Genomic DNA, 15723 nt, shown 5'->3' with positions numbered 1-15723 from the left:
CTTCTCATTTCAGGAAGAAGGGCTGCTATAAGAGGACTTTAGGGAACTGTCATATTGCCACACAATGTACATGACTTCTTCCCTTACATATACTGACACCTGACAGAAACTGTCCTCATTACTGCCATAAGGTATTTGGCTCCATCACCTAACCTGGCGAAACACACCTCACACCTCTAATGAAGGATGGAGCTGCTAAGAAATGCTATGTGAGACCACAGCCTGTTTAAATGGAGAAGTGAAGCCACCCTCCTTCGGACACGTCTACTACATCTGTAAAGAAAAGTCAGGACTTTATTCCTTCACATCAGTATTTGAACCACAGCACTGATGGCTCCTGTCACAGAGTACAGCTGAGTTTAAAAATGGTAGAAAACAAGGTCCTCTGTTTTCCTAACAATTTCTGGCATGATCTATGCAGAGACAACACAGAGAATGGATACACTCAGGCAAAGAAAGAGAGCCTCTCATCGGAGACGTGGAGATGAAATACGAGTCACATAGTGACATCTCTTTTTCAGAGGGAGCTGCAATTCAAATAAAAGAGTTAGGCCTTGTATTCAAGGGGTTTTTTTACTGCCGTAAAAATTAAAATGGTTTTGGATAGCTTTAGATTATTCCCACCTCATTCTCTGGCTTCCCAATCTCTTCAGGGCTGTTGCTGCTCCCCTTGCCTTCTCCAGCTAAATCCAGCAATTATCCAGTAGATGTCAGTTAATTATGGTAAAATATGGAATCCATCCACACATAACTATCCACAGCCATCAAGCAGAATGCTTCTCTTTTGAACAGACATCAAGCTCTATGTATTTCTTGTTGCAAACTGCCCTAATAATACCATTGCAAAGAGTACAAATACAGGCCAGCACGCAACAGGAAAACGCATAGGACCGTGTCTCTTCATCTGGCCCCAATGACTCTAGCTACAGAAGAGCAACATTGCTTGGAGACAAGGCATCCTGGTCAAGTCTTGCTGGTTGTTCAGCAGGGTCCAATGCCTTATTTGTTAAATGCCGTCAGTAAGTCTTTCACATAAAACCACTAAAAGTTAAATTCCAGAGAGAAACAATATTGAGAAAATAAAGCTTTTTTTCATTCTCTGTCTCTCTCTCACATACCCCACTCTTGAAGCCTCTTCTAAGGGAATGAAGTCGCTTTTTACAAAAGATCTCCAGCAATCCCAGAGTTCTTATTCACTATAGCAAGAAGATGTTTCCCCTCTCTGCACTGCCTTGCTTTCACACTGTGTTACAAACTGCAGCATGCTGGTTAAAACTTCAGTTTGTAGGTATGTATAGAATTCCTTCACACACTTCATTTCCCTAGCTGCTCTATAGTTTCTGAGACATATTCTGCAAGAGATACTAAAAGGATTTTTGCAAAAGTATTGTTTTCTTCATGCCAATCTACTGCTGCAGTGTTCTCTATTATTTTGGAAGAGGAAGGGGTTTTCTGTATTTCTAGGTCCATCACATCAAGATAGAGGTAGCTTACAGAAGGAGGAAGAGAGGGAAAAAACTAAAGGGAATGTATACGCTTACACTGTTCTCTGCAAGACCACACAACACCCTGGAGATACACATACACTGCACAGATACAATTACCACACACCTGTCTGCTGTTATGCACTAGTGAGGAAACAGAATTGCAGTTTTTCCATGTGGAGTTATAATTACCTATTGAATACACAATTTCTTCCTGACAGTTGTTTTATTTTCTTACAAGATTTAATCAGAACTGATTTACTGAGGTTTTAGTCCTTATTTTGTCTGGCTTGGGTGCTGCTTTGCATTATTCAAACTTAAAAAACCCAAATATATATGCACTTGGCCATTTTTATATTACAAATCCAACCAACTTAAAATGTTTAAAAGTAAAATGCATGTATGCACAATAGTGAGTTTTCTTTAATGTGCACTGGCTCCAGCATTATACTTTGTGACTATTACACAGATAGTCTAAGAGTTCTGTAATGTTTTGAGCCATCAGACTTATATGCCACTGGCTTGATGAATTCATTGCAGCTAACTCCAGCCATCCATAAGTGAAGTGCCTAGTTTACGCCAGTTGTCCAGATTCCTTGCATGGTCAGTACAGAGACAGGCATTTCCATTAGGCAATTCCTCTTCACCTATATTAGCCCGGGATGAACACTCCTCTCTTTCTCTTCTTTCTTTCCTTCAACTACAAAAGGAGCATAGACAATTATACCTTGTGAATGGCTAAAGACAGGTGAGGCGAATCCCATCACAACAGCTTAACCACACCCCACCTGAGTCAGTCTGCACCCCGCTATGACTGAGGTGGGACAAATGGAAAAGACCTGTTTTATGCAATATGCAAAATTGTGTCCTGGAGAAATAATGATGAACAGGAAATTATACCCTTCCCCTAAACACGGACAAGCACAGTCTTTAATTTGAAATAACTTTATTACAGTAAATCTTATGCCTTGTTCAGTGAAATGGAAACATCATTCCTACTATACCAACTAACTTTATTAAGCATTCTCTGTGTGTGAGCAAGCACAGGCAACAGAAACCCTGGTGTAGCATGCTCTAGAGTAGTGCAAATTTGACTTCTACAGTCAAGGTTACTCCAAATAGTGCAAAGCATATCTGGAGGTCCATACAAAAATCAAGTACAAAGAGACTGTAAGTATCATCAACTTCAGCAGGAACACGATTTAACTTAATGCGTGTTCCAAGAATGGTATAGGACAGCAGAAAGTAATAAGAAAAACAGCTACTGCAGCAAGTAATAGCTACAACAACAACAAAAAAAAAAAAAAAAAAGATTGCCCTTGCCCTACAGATGATTTCCAAACCTTAAGTGAGTTTTGTTTTTTTAGGTCTCCCAAGCCCTGACATCAGTGCCCCCAGCAGCCTGAAAATTCGCAAGAGCACTGCAAGGAACACTGTGTTTCCACAGAATATCAGGTTTTAATGTATTGGGTCACTTGAGGAACATCATTCCCCAGCTGCTATACACGAGGAGAGCTAGTCCCACTCGCTCGAGAGCAAAAAACAAGAGCCTGAGAGACCATCAGCCAACTCCTGAACTTCCCTAGGGCTGGCAGGGAGTGGGTCATGACGACAGCCTGGCCTCTGCCAAGAAGGCCACTCTTCAGTATCACAAATCTAACAGAGATGCTTGTCTCAAACAATCTCTCCTATAGATCTGTCAAACAACAATCTCTCATCCATTTATTCTACCCAAATCTCTACTAATACCAGAGATTGAAGAAAGCTACCCACAGAGTTAAACTGCAGCTGACCGCGAAGTTCGTACCCAGCATGCTCCTATCAGGCCTCTCGTTCCTCTGAAGAGCAAGGCAGAAAATGTGGTTCTCCCCTAAATACTGGGAAAAGGGGTTTCCTAACATCCCTTTCTTTTCCTTAGCCTAGGATGAGCAAAAATCACATATGAACTGAAACACTGGCTAGAGTTTCGTTTTTTTGTTTTGTCTTCTCTTTGTTTTTGATGAGATGCAAACCCTGCCCACTGACAGCTCTCTTCAAATTCCAGGATGTTGGTACCAAGGAAACTAACCCACTTGGATTGAAAATTCAGCCAGGATTGACTTGCAGCCCCTGATGTTTCCTTGCTAATAGCTTACTGAAGACAGATCACACAATTGCCTTCCATAAAGGAAAATCATCCCATTGATCCAGCTTCAGTAAAATATTAATAGCACCTACTTAAATGTCCCCAGAGAGTTTTTTTTCCTTTTTTATTACAATATATTAATGTAAAATTGCATTAAATAATTTTGCAATATTTTGACTTCTGGAAGAGATTAAGTAACTGGACAGCAGTTTTAAAATACTGGCTTCCAACACAAATATTCTCTTTCTTGCCAGCTGAGGAACCAGGACAGTCTACACAGGCATTTAGGCATTTATCCAACTTGAATTCCCTGGGCTTTTCACTTTCCGGTAAGGGGAGCAGACTTACAGAGCACACAGACAAAGGAACTGGGTCAATTTGTTCCCTGATGTAACCCAAACAGATACTGGGATACAGCAGAGATTAATCCAACACCTGGCATGTAACCTGCAAAAAGGAAATCCCACAAGATCTACTTTTTAACACCCCACTAGCATTTACCAGAGGCTCTGATCCAGTTTCACAAGTATATGCTAACTGTTCTGTGTCAGTCCTGTAATGACAAGTAGCCGTAAGTCTTAACTAGATACATACTCCATTTTAAAAGCTATTCTAAACATTAAAACACCAAAAAACCTCACAAACACGCAATTTTAAAGGATTATCAGATAATTGCACCAAAAACTCTAAGGAAAGAAAACTAATTTCTATACACCATGCACCACAGATCAATTCACTTCCAACAAATATTTCTTGCTGATCTGAAGAGCAAAGTAGTTTTCACTTTCCCTTAACAAAAACACAGCTGAAACTTGAAAGGCTCTAAACACTGTACTTATTTTAAATCATATGAACTAACCCAGGCATATATTTAAAACATTAAACCTTCCCTAAAAGATATGTACTTAACAAAGCCTGTTCTTGTCACAGAAGGCTGAGAAGAAAAAGTTTCATCCACCACCAAAGACATTTTAAATGAAAATTATTTTGCTGCAGTTGTTTTTCTTTGGAATAGTAACATCTCTTTTACATAATAAACGCTGGTTTGTTCTGCTTACTCAATATTTTAAAGTATCTTCATTACAATTATATAGTCATCATCTTTTCCTTTTTTTACCCTGGAAAAAATGACCACTACACAGAAGTTCAAATTTTCCTCTGGAAAAAGGAATATTACAATAACATTTCGTAGGGTTCTGCAGTTATCCATTACTAGTGGTGTTCAATTGTGTTTGCTCAATGCATAAATAAATAGGGCTTTTTTTCCCCTTGTCACCTCTGCAAAACAAAACAAAAAACATTAGAGCTATATGTGGCTTCTTGTATACACACCAGGTCTCACAGGCAAAATTTTGCCCATCATGACATCTATGAAATGATTGGTGAAAATCTTGCCTACCTGATTGTGATACCAGAAGCAATTTTCTAACAAAGCTGAGATGATACACACATCAGAACAAATTCTTTCTCTTTAGTATAGCTCTGCTGGCTTTATAATGGTAACAGAAATAAGAAACAGCAAAAATTGATTTTTAGACAAGGTGGCACACAACTGTCACTGGCTCTGCATCAGAGACAAACCCCCACTGCTGCGAGGCAGTGAAAATCCAGCTCACCCCTCCCGCTGGAAGGTGCTATGACACTTTGCATCAGCTTCAGATCTGGCCCAGCGAGAATAACTGCTGAGTAAGAAACTTGGCATTGCTGTACCATTGCTCTTGCAAAGGACTGTCACACTGAGGAAGGTGAGAAATGGCAGTCAGAGCCAAATACTGGCAAACCTCCACAAATCAAATAGCTTTATGAGTATAGATTTCAGCCTTCAGTAAATCTTCTCCATTTGCCTCCACTATACTTTTTACTTAAAAGTCTGTTCAACTGATTTTCATTTGTGAAAATGAACTGGAGCCCAGGTTTACAACACTCAGAGCATCCCCTTTTGCACTCTTTTATGCTATACCAATTTTTTCCAGTGTGTCAGCCCAAAAAACAGCACTAGAAGATAGTAATAAGATCCCCCAGCATTAAATGGGGAGTGAAAGGGAAGCGTCTGACTTTACTAGGAAGACTTAAGTACATCATGTTTCCCAAAAATGTTATCAAAGCCTAGAAAGTATTGAACGCTACTTACTCTTTTGAACTACACTGCTTCAGTAGAAGAATATATGACTAAAACCAAACAATAATGCCCCTGGAAGCAACATTTGTGAAACACCAAATATTGTAGCCAGTCTTAACTGGACCCCAAAGTCAGCTAGGCTAAATATAAAAATGAACCTTCTTTCCTCAGTCATCCCTTTTTCTTCTTTAATTTCCTCACATTGGGCAACACAGCTTTCCCAGCCTCAATCTCAGCTAGACTAAACAGAAGAAACAGAAGGTCTAAGAGGAGCATTATCACTCCATCTACAGGTACCAGTACAGAGAAGAAGTGATAAGTGTATTTTTCAAGCACCCTATCATAATCCCTACCCCGAAGAATATTTGGAACCAATCCCACAGCCAACAGTCTGCTTTCAGGATAATTACCACAGCACAAAACACCACAGTCTGCAGAATAGGACTAAGGAATTTGCCACATCTTCCACAAGCTTCCAAGACTATCTACCTCACATGTATGGCCAAAACCTGTATTACTGGATCAGCACAAAAACCTACTCAGACAGTGTGCTAAGACTAACGAGGATATCACCAACTTCACCAGGCCAGGACTGAGATCTAGTTTCCATAGTAGAACCTCAAAACTAATGTTCCCAAATGATGGCCTCATCCTGCTACTGAAAGTGTGCAACTGACAGAAAGTTTTTAGGAGTTGGCAGCCCCAGAAGTTAAACCAAAATGTTATTCAGTTTTATACTTGTATTTATTTGTACGATGAAAATCTAAGTGTTTCAGGTTACTATTTTGTCATGGCCATCGAGACAGTCACAGAGGCAAGAGTTAAAAAAAAAAAAGAATTAAAAAAGGAATAAATCCGTACGTATTTCAGTGGCAACATCTGTTTAGGTGGATTGTTTCACTTAATAAAATGCAGGTCAGGGCATACTTTAAAGTAAATGCTAATCTGTGGCTTTAATGTTCAGTAAAGAAGCCCTGCATAGATGCTGCAAGTGTGGAACATGAGTCTGTAATGATAGAGCGCAGCAAACCACATGTATTAGTCTGGAAGCGGTGATTGTCACTAAAGTGAAACAAGAGTGAAAAAACAGTGCTATAAGAACAAAGTGAGGTATACTGAGATTACATGTGAAGTTTCCAAAAGCAATAGCTCAAGTGAGAAATAAGTCATGAAAAACATGTGGGAGTGTTTGACATAAATGGAAGCTACAGTCCACTGTTGGACACAGTACAGTATAAAAGTGCTTAACAAATCACGGGTGAGAGAGATGTTCTTCAAAGGCAGGACAGCAAGCGTACTATAGGACAATCTTCAGCAACTCACTTTTGCATAGCTAATGCTGATAATCAAGAATACAGGGTGATGAAAACCACAATGAAAACTCTTTGAAAAAGTGGGTGTCGTTCCTTATCCAAATCAACTGAGAAAAAATGTAGTTGCTGAAAGCTCTTTGAAAGTTAAATATATGATCTGAAAAAACTGCTGAAAGATTACTTTGCATTAAGTCTTGTTGCAGATAAAGACAAAGTCAAAGTCTGTAATGTATCACAATAACTCCTTCTTTCCAGTTTGCAGGCACTTCATAGTGACTAGCACTGGAAGTAGCTGGAGGAAGGCAGGACTGGAATTCACTGCACATTAGCAGTTAACATGCTACAAAGCCCCCCAGTGATCTTTTACAGTATAGACTATGCAATAACACTTTCTTCTGACAAAAGATTTCTCATGGCACTAAAAATGAAGCAATAAGGACAGCCATCTGAGCCATCAAAGATGTGAGCTTAAGAATAAGACAACTCTCATTACAAACACAAGCACCATTTTTCTAAAAAAAAAAAAAAATTAATCAACAGCTAAGTTTGTAAAACAATTATTTGAATTTTTCATATATGAGTACTTATCACTATGTCATTAACACAATATTTAAAAGCACCCGTTGTGTTGCCATAACACAAATTGCATCTCTTGCAAAACATTTTGGTGAACTGTAGATTTTTATGCCTGCATCTTTGTTCTGACATTCTCCTGGAATTTACCAAGCCTTGCTACCGCAAGCCATAATCCCACAGCATGTAAGTGCCTTTAACTTCAGGTATGGATGGGGAATAAAGTTACCAAAAGGCTATATTACCAGCCCAAGGTCATCCAGAAAGTTTGTGGCAGAATAAAGAACTGAAATCAAGGCTTACAATACCCAGAGGTCACCCTTCCTGCCTTCCAAGTATCCGTTACTTTCCGTTCATACATTCAGATAAGAAACCTGAACACAACAATGAGGGACATACAAGCACAGCTTACTTAATGTACATGACAGGAATGGTCAGCAGTTAACATCACACATGTGGAAGTTAATTCAGGAAATGTAAGAGTACGGCTTCATTTAGCTCAAAACACCTACTTCAGTAAACACCTACTTTCTCTTAGGTCCCACTATTTCATTTCAAATGCATTATCATTTTTCAGTATACCAAATTCGTATGTTAGATTAAAAAAAAAAAAAAAAACAAACAACTTACTGAATAGCACCATCTTCCATTTAGGTAATATAAAAAAGGATCTTGAGGCTTAAGTTCAATTGCTTTGTCTAGGTGCTCCTATTAGAAAGAAAATCAGTGTCACTTCACATGTCTGTTTAGCAAGTGTGTTTACATTCTAAGAAGTTAGCTGCAAATCATAAACAAATACAGAAATTCTCTTCTGCCGCAATTCTTTTCCAACAACCTAAAAATATTTTAACTAGCAAACCCCTTCCTCATGGAGGGAAACCACAAACAAAATTATTTAGCAACTTTGCACACAATGCAAGAAGGCATGCTGTATTTAGAATATGACTAAGCAGCTCTAAAGTTCAAAGAACTCAAGAACTTGTCTTAAAAAGGCAAAAACTTCAATTAAATTCATTTTATTTACAGTTAGTATTAGGAAACTGTCACACACCAGATCAGTGAGAAAGCAACCACTCTCTTTAATAGATCTTGCGTGCCAGCACCTATCACAGAAGCATAGTCCCTTCCACCCTGGGATGTGACTGCCCCGATGAAATGGTACATGACACAACAAATTGTTACTATAATGTGCAATTCAGAAAATAAAATGGTTGTTTGTAGTGAAACCATAAAACCTAGAAAGCATCTAATGAGGTGCTTCTTCCAAAACTATTTTCATTACATGTCATGAGTATCTTTATTTCACTCTGTAATTACCAGAGAAAGCTCTTATGCTGAACCTGAGTTTGAAGAAAAAAGAACTGTTATTTTGCCCCAATCTACCATTTGCCTCTCTCAATAAATTTCACTTCCTCCCCCACCCCAGATATCTCTGTTTTTCTAATTAAGCCAGTCACTCAAATATCTGAGTCATACAGATCTAAGAGACTATTATTCTATCATTTTGTCCACAAACTATTCAGATAAGAGCTATGCTTTCATGCTATTATTTTCCCAAATCCTTAACATTTCCAAATGCTTCACGTGGATTTCAGTAACTACTTCTGAAGAGGAAAACCTCCCTGAAAAGGCTACTGCTAACACTGTGGGCTCTTTTTAAACTCCATCCTTAAACAACTGCAGCACTTGTGTTATTTGTCATTTTCCCTTCGTTCCTAGCTTGTCCCAGCGCTTGGGGCTTAGCTCGCTTGGCACAGCTCAGATGTAATTAATGCTCTCTCACAGGAAAGCTCCACAACACTCCAAGCCCTAACACGGACATGATGTGACAGAGACCCATCCCAGGCATTCCCTGGAAAGTGGAACACGTCTGCTGCCTCTCACTGACACCCGGAAAGGAGGGACGCCGGCTCAGAGGGCAAGGGATGCAAAGCACCTAAGCAATGCCGAGGACAAGGATGGGGAGGGTTAACACATGTAACACAAACTACTAACTCTAAAAAACACAATTACCTTTGGAAGGACAGTGTTAAAACAAATATTACTTCTTAAGGGTGGCATGAAGGATGATTGCAGAATTGTATTAGTTCATCGCTTAATATTTCATATGTTTTTATTTTCTGAACATAATTGTTACTCCCCTTTTCCTCCCTGCTTTGACTACAAAATAAAACTGAAACCTTAATGCTGTTCCCAGAATCCTACCTCAGTTCTTAGATTTCGTAAGCATATCATCTATTTGCATATATAACAATAACTTTTTCACTTTAACATCAGCAACAAAATAGACCTGTGAAGCTGAATTACTGTGTTGGAAAAATCTTCCTTAGACACTATATAAGGAAATAATTTAAAGGAATAGCTTAAAGAAACCCAAAACCCTACAAAAACATACCTTAAAGAGATAACCATTCCTGATTTTGTTTTGTATACTTTCAAACTGAGACATATAGCCACACATAATTGCAAACCTGAGAGGGGAAAAGAAGAACACACACACATACTTTTTGTGATTTAAATAAACCTTTGAATCAAATGACAAAATATTTCAATACCTAATTCACAGATTAACACCTGTCTTTCTTCCATCTTGATGGCTGGATAGAACCTTGGCATGAGCTGTACATATTCAGGAGCACACAAAAAACCAAACCAAAACAAAACAGAACAACAATGGAAACAAGAAGTTGTTTAAATGACACTGGGCTGTCAGTGAAGTGGAAAAACAGGGATTTCTCCTCCAAAATTTCTACCATTCAGATCAGAGTGCAACACTTCCAGACTTGCTCCACCACTGACAGCAGTTTAACTGGACACACTGCACTCTGCATTGCAGTGCACTGGGAACATAAACACCATCAGCTGCGGTGCCTCACCCGGGAAGGCAAATCCTTGGGGTGTGCTCAGCAGAAAGGTGTGCAGACGTCAGAAATCGTTCAGTCGTCTTCTACCCTTCTCAAGCATCTTGGTGCAACCCTGCACCTCCAGCATTCTTTTAATATCTTTAAAATTATTTAAAAACATACACACACATTCTGCTCTAACAGGATCACTGCTGCTATTACTAGCTGCCTATTGCTATGATTATTAATATTACTATTATTATATTATTATTATAAATTGGGGACAGTGATAAAAGAAATGTGAGATCATTTCTATTAAAAATTTGTATGGTTAAGCAGGTATAACTGAAAATATTTTCAGACGTCCCTACCTATAAAGATTTAGATTTCCTAAGCAAGACTATTGTCTTATTGATGCTCCACCTAAACTTCTATCGCTTTTTCCTTATTACTTCAACAGCTATAGAACCTACTATGCATAAAGAGTCTCTTGCACAGATGTCACTTGTACTTTCCTTGGACCTATTTTCATTGGTATTAAGACAACTTTGCATTTCTGTTTAAAACTAACAGAACCACCAAAGATATATCTAAGCAGCATAAAATAATACAGATGATTTCTCTAAATTTTTCAGAATTTTGCTTTTGTATTAAAACTTTTACAAGGCAATATCAGATTAAACCAAAAATTAATTCTAGAAGAGGGAAATCAAGTTGAAGTCCAGAGGAAAACCGTGAGAGTTATGCAAGAAACCTATCGAGTTAATTATGGTAACAGACCCACAATTTGTATGGCGCACACAGTTTTTAGGCATTCCTAAACCTCAGCTTTCTTGAATTTCTTTATATAATGTAATTATTCAAGCTCCAGTGAATCCTCATCAAAATGTCACTGCTAACATAACTAAAGAAATTCTTTTATCATTTACAGTTATACCTACTGGTTTTAAGTTAAAAACACTCATGCTACAGGTTGGTGCCTTTTCAGTCAGTAAGTGTTCCCAGGTAAGGCATGTGAGTCAGTATAACAACCGTACTTGCATTTGTTAGAGCTCCCGACAGCCTGTCAAACACTGTTGAGCAGCGTGTATGTTGTGACCAATGCGCACTGACCAAAATCCGGCTATTGGCACCACTACTTCTGACAGTTAAAGCTGCAGGGGGAGTGCATTTCGTATGGGAACGAGCTGCAATTGAGGGAAAAAGCAAGGAGTGGGGGGTCAGGAAAGTTCAGGTATTTAGAAAGAGGGGGAAGGTACTGAAAACTTTATTAGGCTTAAGTAACTCGGGCAACATTTCCCCTATTCCCTTCACTCATTAAGTGCTAATCAGATAAACTCCACATACCATAGCTAAACGGATTGCTGCTACAAAAGAAAACAATGAAAAGCGAACAAGCTAATCCAGCATCTTGCAATATTTCCCTGTCTGTGCGTGACAAGAAAGAGGGCCTTAGTTTAAACCAGTTCAAAGAAAAAGTTCTACTTACAGCTAAAATCTCTGGGGATAGAAATCCCAGTAAAATTTTCAACAAATGAAAAATAAGCTCAGTTTAAGTACACTTTATTTTTGCAAGGAAAAAATAAGAATGTCTTTCATGTATTAGTGCTTTTTTTTTTCTTTTTCTATTTTGTACTTTTGAACTGGGCTAGGCAGGCAATTGGCATAAATCAGTTATTTAATTTTTAGAGTTCTGTGGCATTTCAGACATTAATTTCGAAATTAATGTTTTGAAAACAAAGTTGTGGGTTCCCCCCACCCCGAAAAGAATTCTTAGGCTTTCTGAGTAATTATCAAAGAATTTAAAAACAAAGCAAACTTTATTTTCACTGATCCAGAGGGTAATATTAAGAAAATGATAAGGGAAAACGAAGAAGGAACTAAGTAGAAATGCTTCCGTCTGGTTCCTGTCATTCGACCCCGAAAGCAGCTTTCCAGAGTGAGGGCCCGGCTCCGGGCAGGGCCAGCAGCCCGAGGCAGGAGGGCCCCGCTCCCCCGCCCGCCGCCCGCCGGCCCCGGCCCCGGCCCTCCCTCTCCGTTGTCACCTGCCCCATCTCCTGGTGACACTCCGATACAGCAGGCAGCCTCGGGCCCGGGCCTTTCGTCGCCTTGGGCGCAATTATAAAAATTTGGAAGGGGAAATAAATTTAAAAAAAAAAAATAATGTGCAATATCCACAATATTGTGCAAATATCCAGTGAAATGGGTAAAGCGAACGTATCTTTTCTTACGGCAAGCGATACTGGGTTTCCTTGCAACCACGGCCTGCCTTCCGCCCTTTGAACATCAAGATTAAAATGCCACTTACAATGTCTTCACAGAGAAAAATAAAGAGGAAATCCCACCAGCTAAGCACTGCAAGGAAGTGACCTAACTGCTGAGCTCATGCTGCTCCTGGATAATGTAAAAAATCAGCCACAGACATGTTCATCTAAATAAACTTAACAATCATAACCTCATCGAGACAGACACAGTACTTCTGTTAACATAAAAAAACGTTATTTCCAGGTGGAAGATAAGTTTCTGAAAACAGTGTCAAAGCACACAGATTAATTATCCACAATTAATACTCCTTTTCTAAGCCCAACACAATCACACCACCTCAGCAGTAAGTCAGGACCACGTCCCTTTGCTACAAACAATGTCACTGAAACTCACTCACAAGAAACCGCAGTTGAGAGAGAAGGATGCCAAATGCCTACGTGGCCCTCGCGTAGAGGGGTCCATATCAAGGTGAATTAACACTTTCCCTTCTGGTGTTCCGGAATTTCTGTATGTACTCTGAAAAGGTAAAACTGTAAGGGGCATACCTTACCTGCGGCAAGAGGAAGAACAGCAGGTTGATCCCGCAAGTTTTATCAAGCATTTTCGCAAGCAACCTGTATTTTAATACCAAAAATGCAGAGAGATGCTACCAACACTTAGACCCTGGCAACCACAGCTTATCCCAGAGACGGATTTACAGAAAAGATTTAAAGTCTCAAATCAAGATTAAACCACATTAGGACACTCAAATACAGCAAGTTTTACCTTTTACCCGATAAATTTCACAGGGCCAAAATCAGAAATAACATACATCTTCCCAGGCTTGTTCCTCCCTCTTCTATATCCCCTTCCATGTATCCCAACTCCAAAAACCCCTCTTATTTCATGTAGACTTTGGAAATGTGTGGGTACAGGGCTTACATTTAGCAGTCTAGGTCTCCCTTTTAGCAGCCTAGTATCAACATGAAAGTTTTTCTTAACAGTAACTGGTATGACTTTGTGAACGGGAGGAGAGTTTTTTATATTTACTAATACCAAAGAATTTAATTCATCTGTTTCATACCTATTTTTCACTCCCTCCTCTTCACGCGAGACACATTGGACATGTAAGGTAGTATGAGTAAAGGCTAATGTGGTGGGTAACACAAGAGAGGCCCAGCGAAAAGAAAGTTCATTTCCATTCCAGTTTATACGTGTTCTTGCGACTCCCCACCTCTGCATGGCTCAGAGTCATGTGCATCACATTTCTTAGCCATCGACTCCCTCACTCACCAGTTTCACACACTTACGTATTCTGACAGTCTCTGCAATGCAGCCAGACCCTCAGGCTTTCTTTTTAATCTGACTTCAGGGAGATATCAATTCACATGTAGGGAGATTTTGCAACTTACAGTACTGTTTATGACCCCTGTTGCATTACCCTTCCAGAGATCACAGTTTTGGATATTTAAATGTGTATCACTTTCCTACCATGGTATTTCATCTATAAAAATGCGTCTGATACTAGGTTTCCACGGAAGAAGTAAAGTATTAGTTTGATATCACCTTCCTCATGGTGCTGAGGGTATGGAAGCAGTAGCTAAGAATGTGAAAGACTGCCAAAATACAAAGTGAAATGCGCCAAGGTGCAAAGTGAAGTGTTTAGGTGGTTTTTTGTTTTGGGCTTTTTTTTTGTTTGGGTTTTGTTTTCTTTTTTTTCTTCTTCTTCTTCTTGGAATACAACTGAGTCTACACTGTAGAAATTGGCAGAAATATAGTTTTTATATTAAAAAAATCACCAGAGCACTGCAGCTGAGCTCCAGGGAAACATCACATGTAGCACACACTTGCATAGGTGACACCTACAAAAAACACGGGAAACAAACCCATATTTTGGTAAAAAAACCCCAAAAGTAAGGACATTTAAGAATTCTGGCTTAATAATTTATTGCAACACATACTAAAACAACGAAAAATGCTGCTGTCAATGCATATTCACAGAAGTTGACCAGCAGAACATGTGGACGCCACGTTCTGCATTTCTGAGGCTGTGGAACCCACAACTGTGTTAAATTTCTGTGTTCCAGAAATTTAACTTTTATTTTTGAAACAGACGTTTTTAGTTGTTATAGCTGCAAACACAGTCTTGAAGAAATTAGCAAGATAAAGTCTTCACAAACGTGGAAACAGAGTGAAACAATAGCTTTCAGATATAGTAACACAACAATTCTCCTTGACAGAAATGTAATAGGGATCACTAGGTTGCCAGTATTACTTCCTCTGTGACCATTCTGGCAAAAAGCTTGTAGTAAACAGATCTTTTCACATTTCGAACCTACCTCCTTTGCACTTGCATGAGGATGCTGCAGTGTTTTACCAATGCACTACTATTTCAAGAACCTTTTCCCAGGGGATGCATCATACTCCTCCTCACAGGCTGGACTACAGACCTGAGCTCAGTCCCTTGCAAAGGGCTACTGTCATGCAAGTGCCAACATCTGCTACCTCCCTTCAGCAGGGAGGGAAATGCGCACTGGGAAGATCAACAGATGGAGAACTTGGAGAAGCGACCACAAATGCCCTGCGGCACTGCAACAACATTTCTGAACTGAAATACTCACTGACCTGCCCTGCAGAAAAGAAAAAAAAAAAAAAAAACAAACAACTCCCCACTAGATTGTGTTTTCTTTTTTTTGCACACAAAGTGACTTTTATCAGTTCTAATAACTAACACCAGCAACCACACGATCCTAATGCATGACCTTCCACCATTCTCTCATTTAAAGGCTCGTAACCAGAAACACACAAGAAGCTACACATCCCTCTGATCCACTTACTACAGAACAAGTTGCAGCTTTTCAGAAATGGCTTCTGAATTTGTCTTTCTGTATTTGAAATTTTAAATTATTTTTGCCAAAATAATAAGTACTTTAAAGATAATTGACCAAGATTAAGCATAATTAACAACAAAGATAGATGTAAAACTTCTTTGGTCATCCCATGAATCAAATACAGGGCAAAC

The 15723-nt window shown here is 39.2% G+C and overlaps 1 protein-coding gene across 2 annotated transcripts in view; it reads right to left on the bottom strand.

Moving 5' to 3' along the window:
• The window catches only part of RMDN2 (regulator of microtubule dynamics 2), a 46987-nt gene that overhangs the window by 12347 nt on the left and 18917 nt on the right, over nt 1-15723 (bottom strand). For both annotated transcript variants that reach the window (XM_075708176.1, XM_075708177.1), the window contains exons 5-6: nt 10010-10085; nt 8245-8322 (exon numbers count right to left, since the gene is read on the bottom strand). In XM_075708176.1, the coding sequence (XP_075564291.1) occupies nt 8245-8322; nt 10010-10085 (154 nt within the window). The remainder of the gene's footprint in view (nt 1-8244; nt 8323-10009; nt 10086-15723) is intronic.

Source organism: Pelecanus crispus, chromosome 3 (genome assembly GCF_030463565.1).
Source record: "Pelecanus crispus isolate bPelCri1 chromosome 3, bPelCri1.pri, whole genome shotgun sequence".
In the NCBI taxonomy this organism is placed as follows: Eukaryota; Metazoa; Chordata; class Aves; order Pelecaniformes; family Pelecanidae; genus Pelecanus; species Pelecanus crispus.
This window is presented reverse-complemented; position numbering and strand designations above follow the sequence as displayed.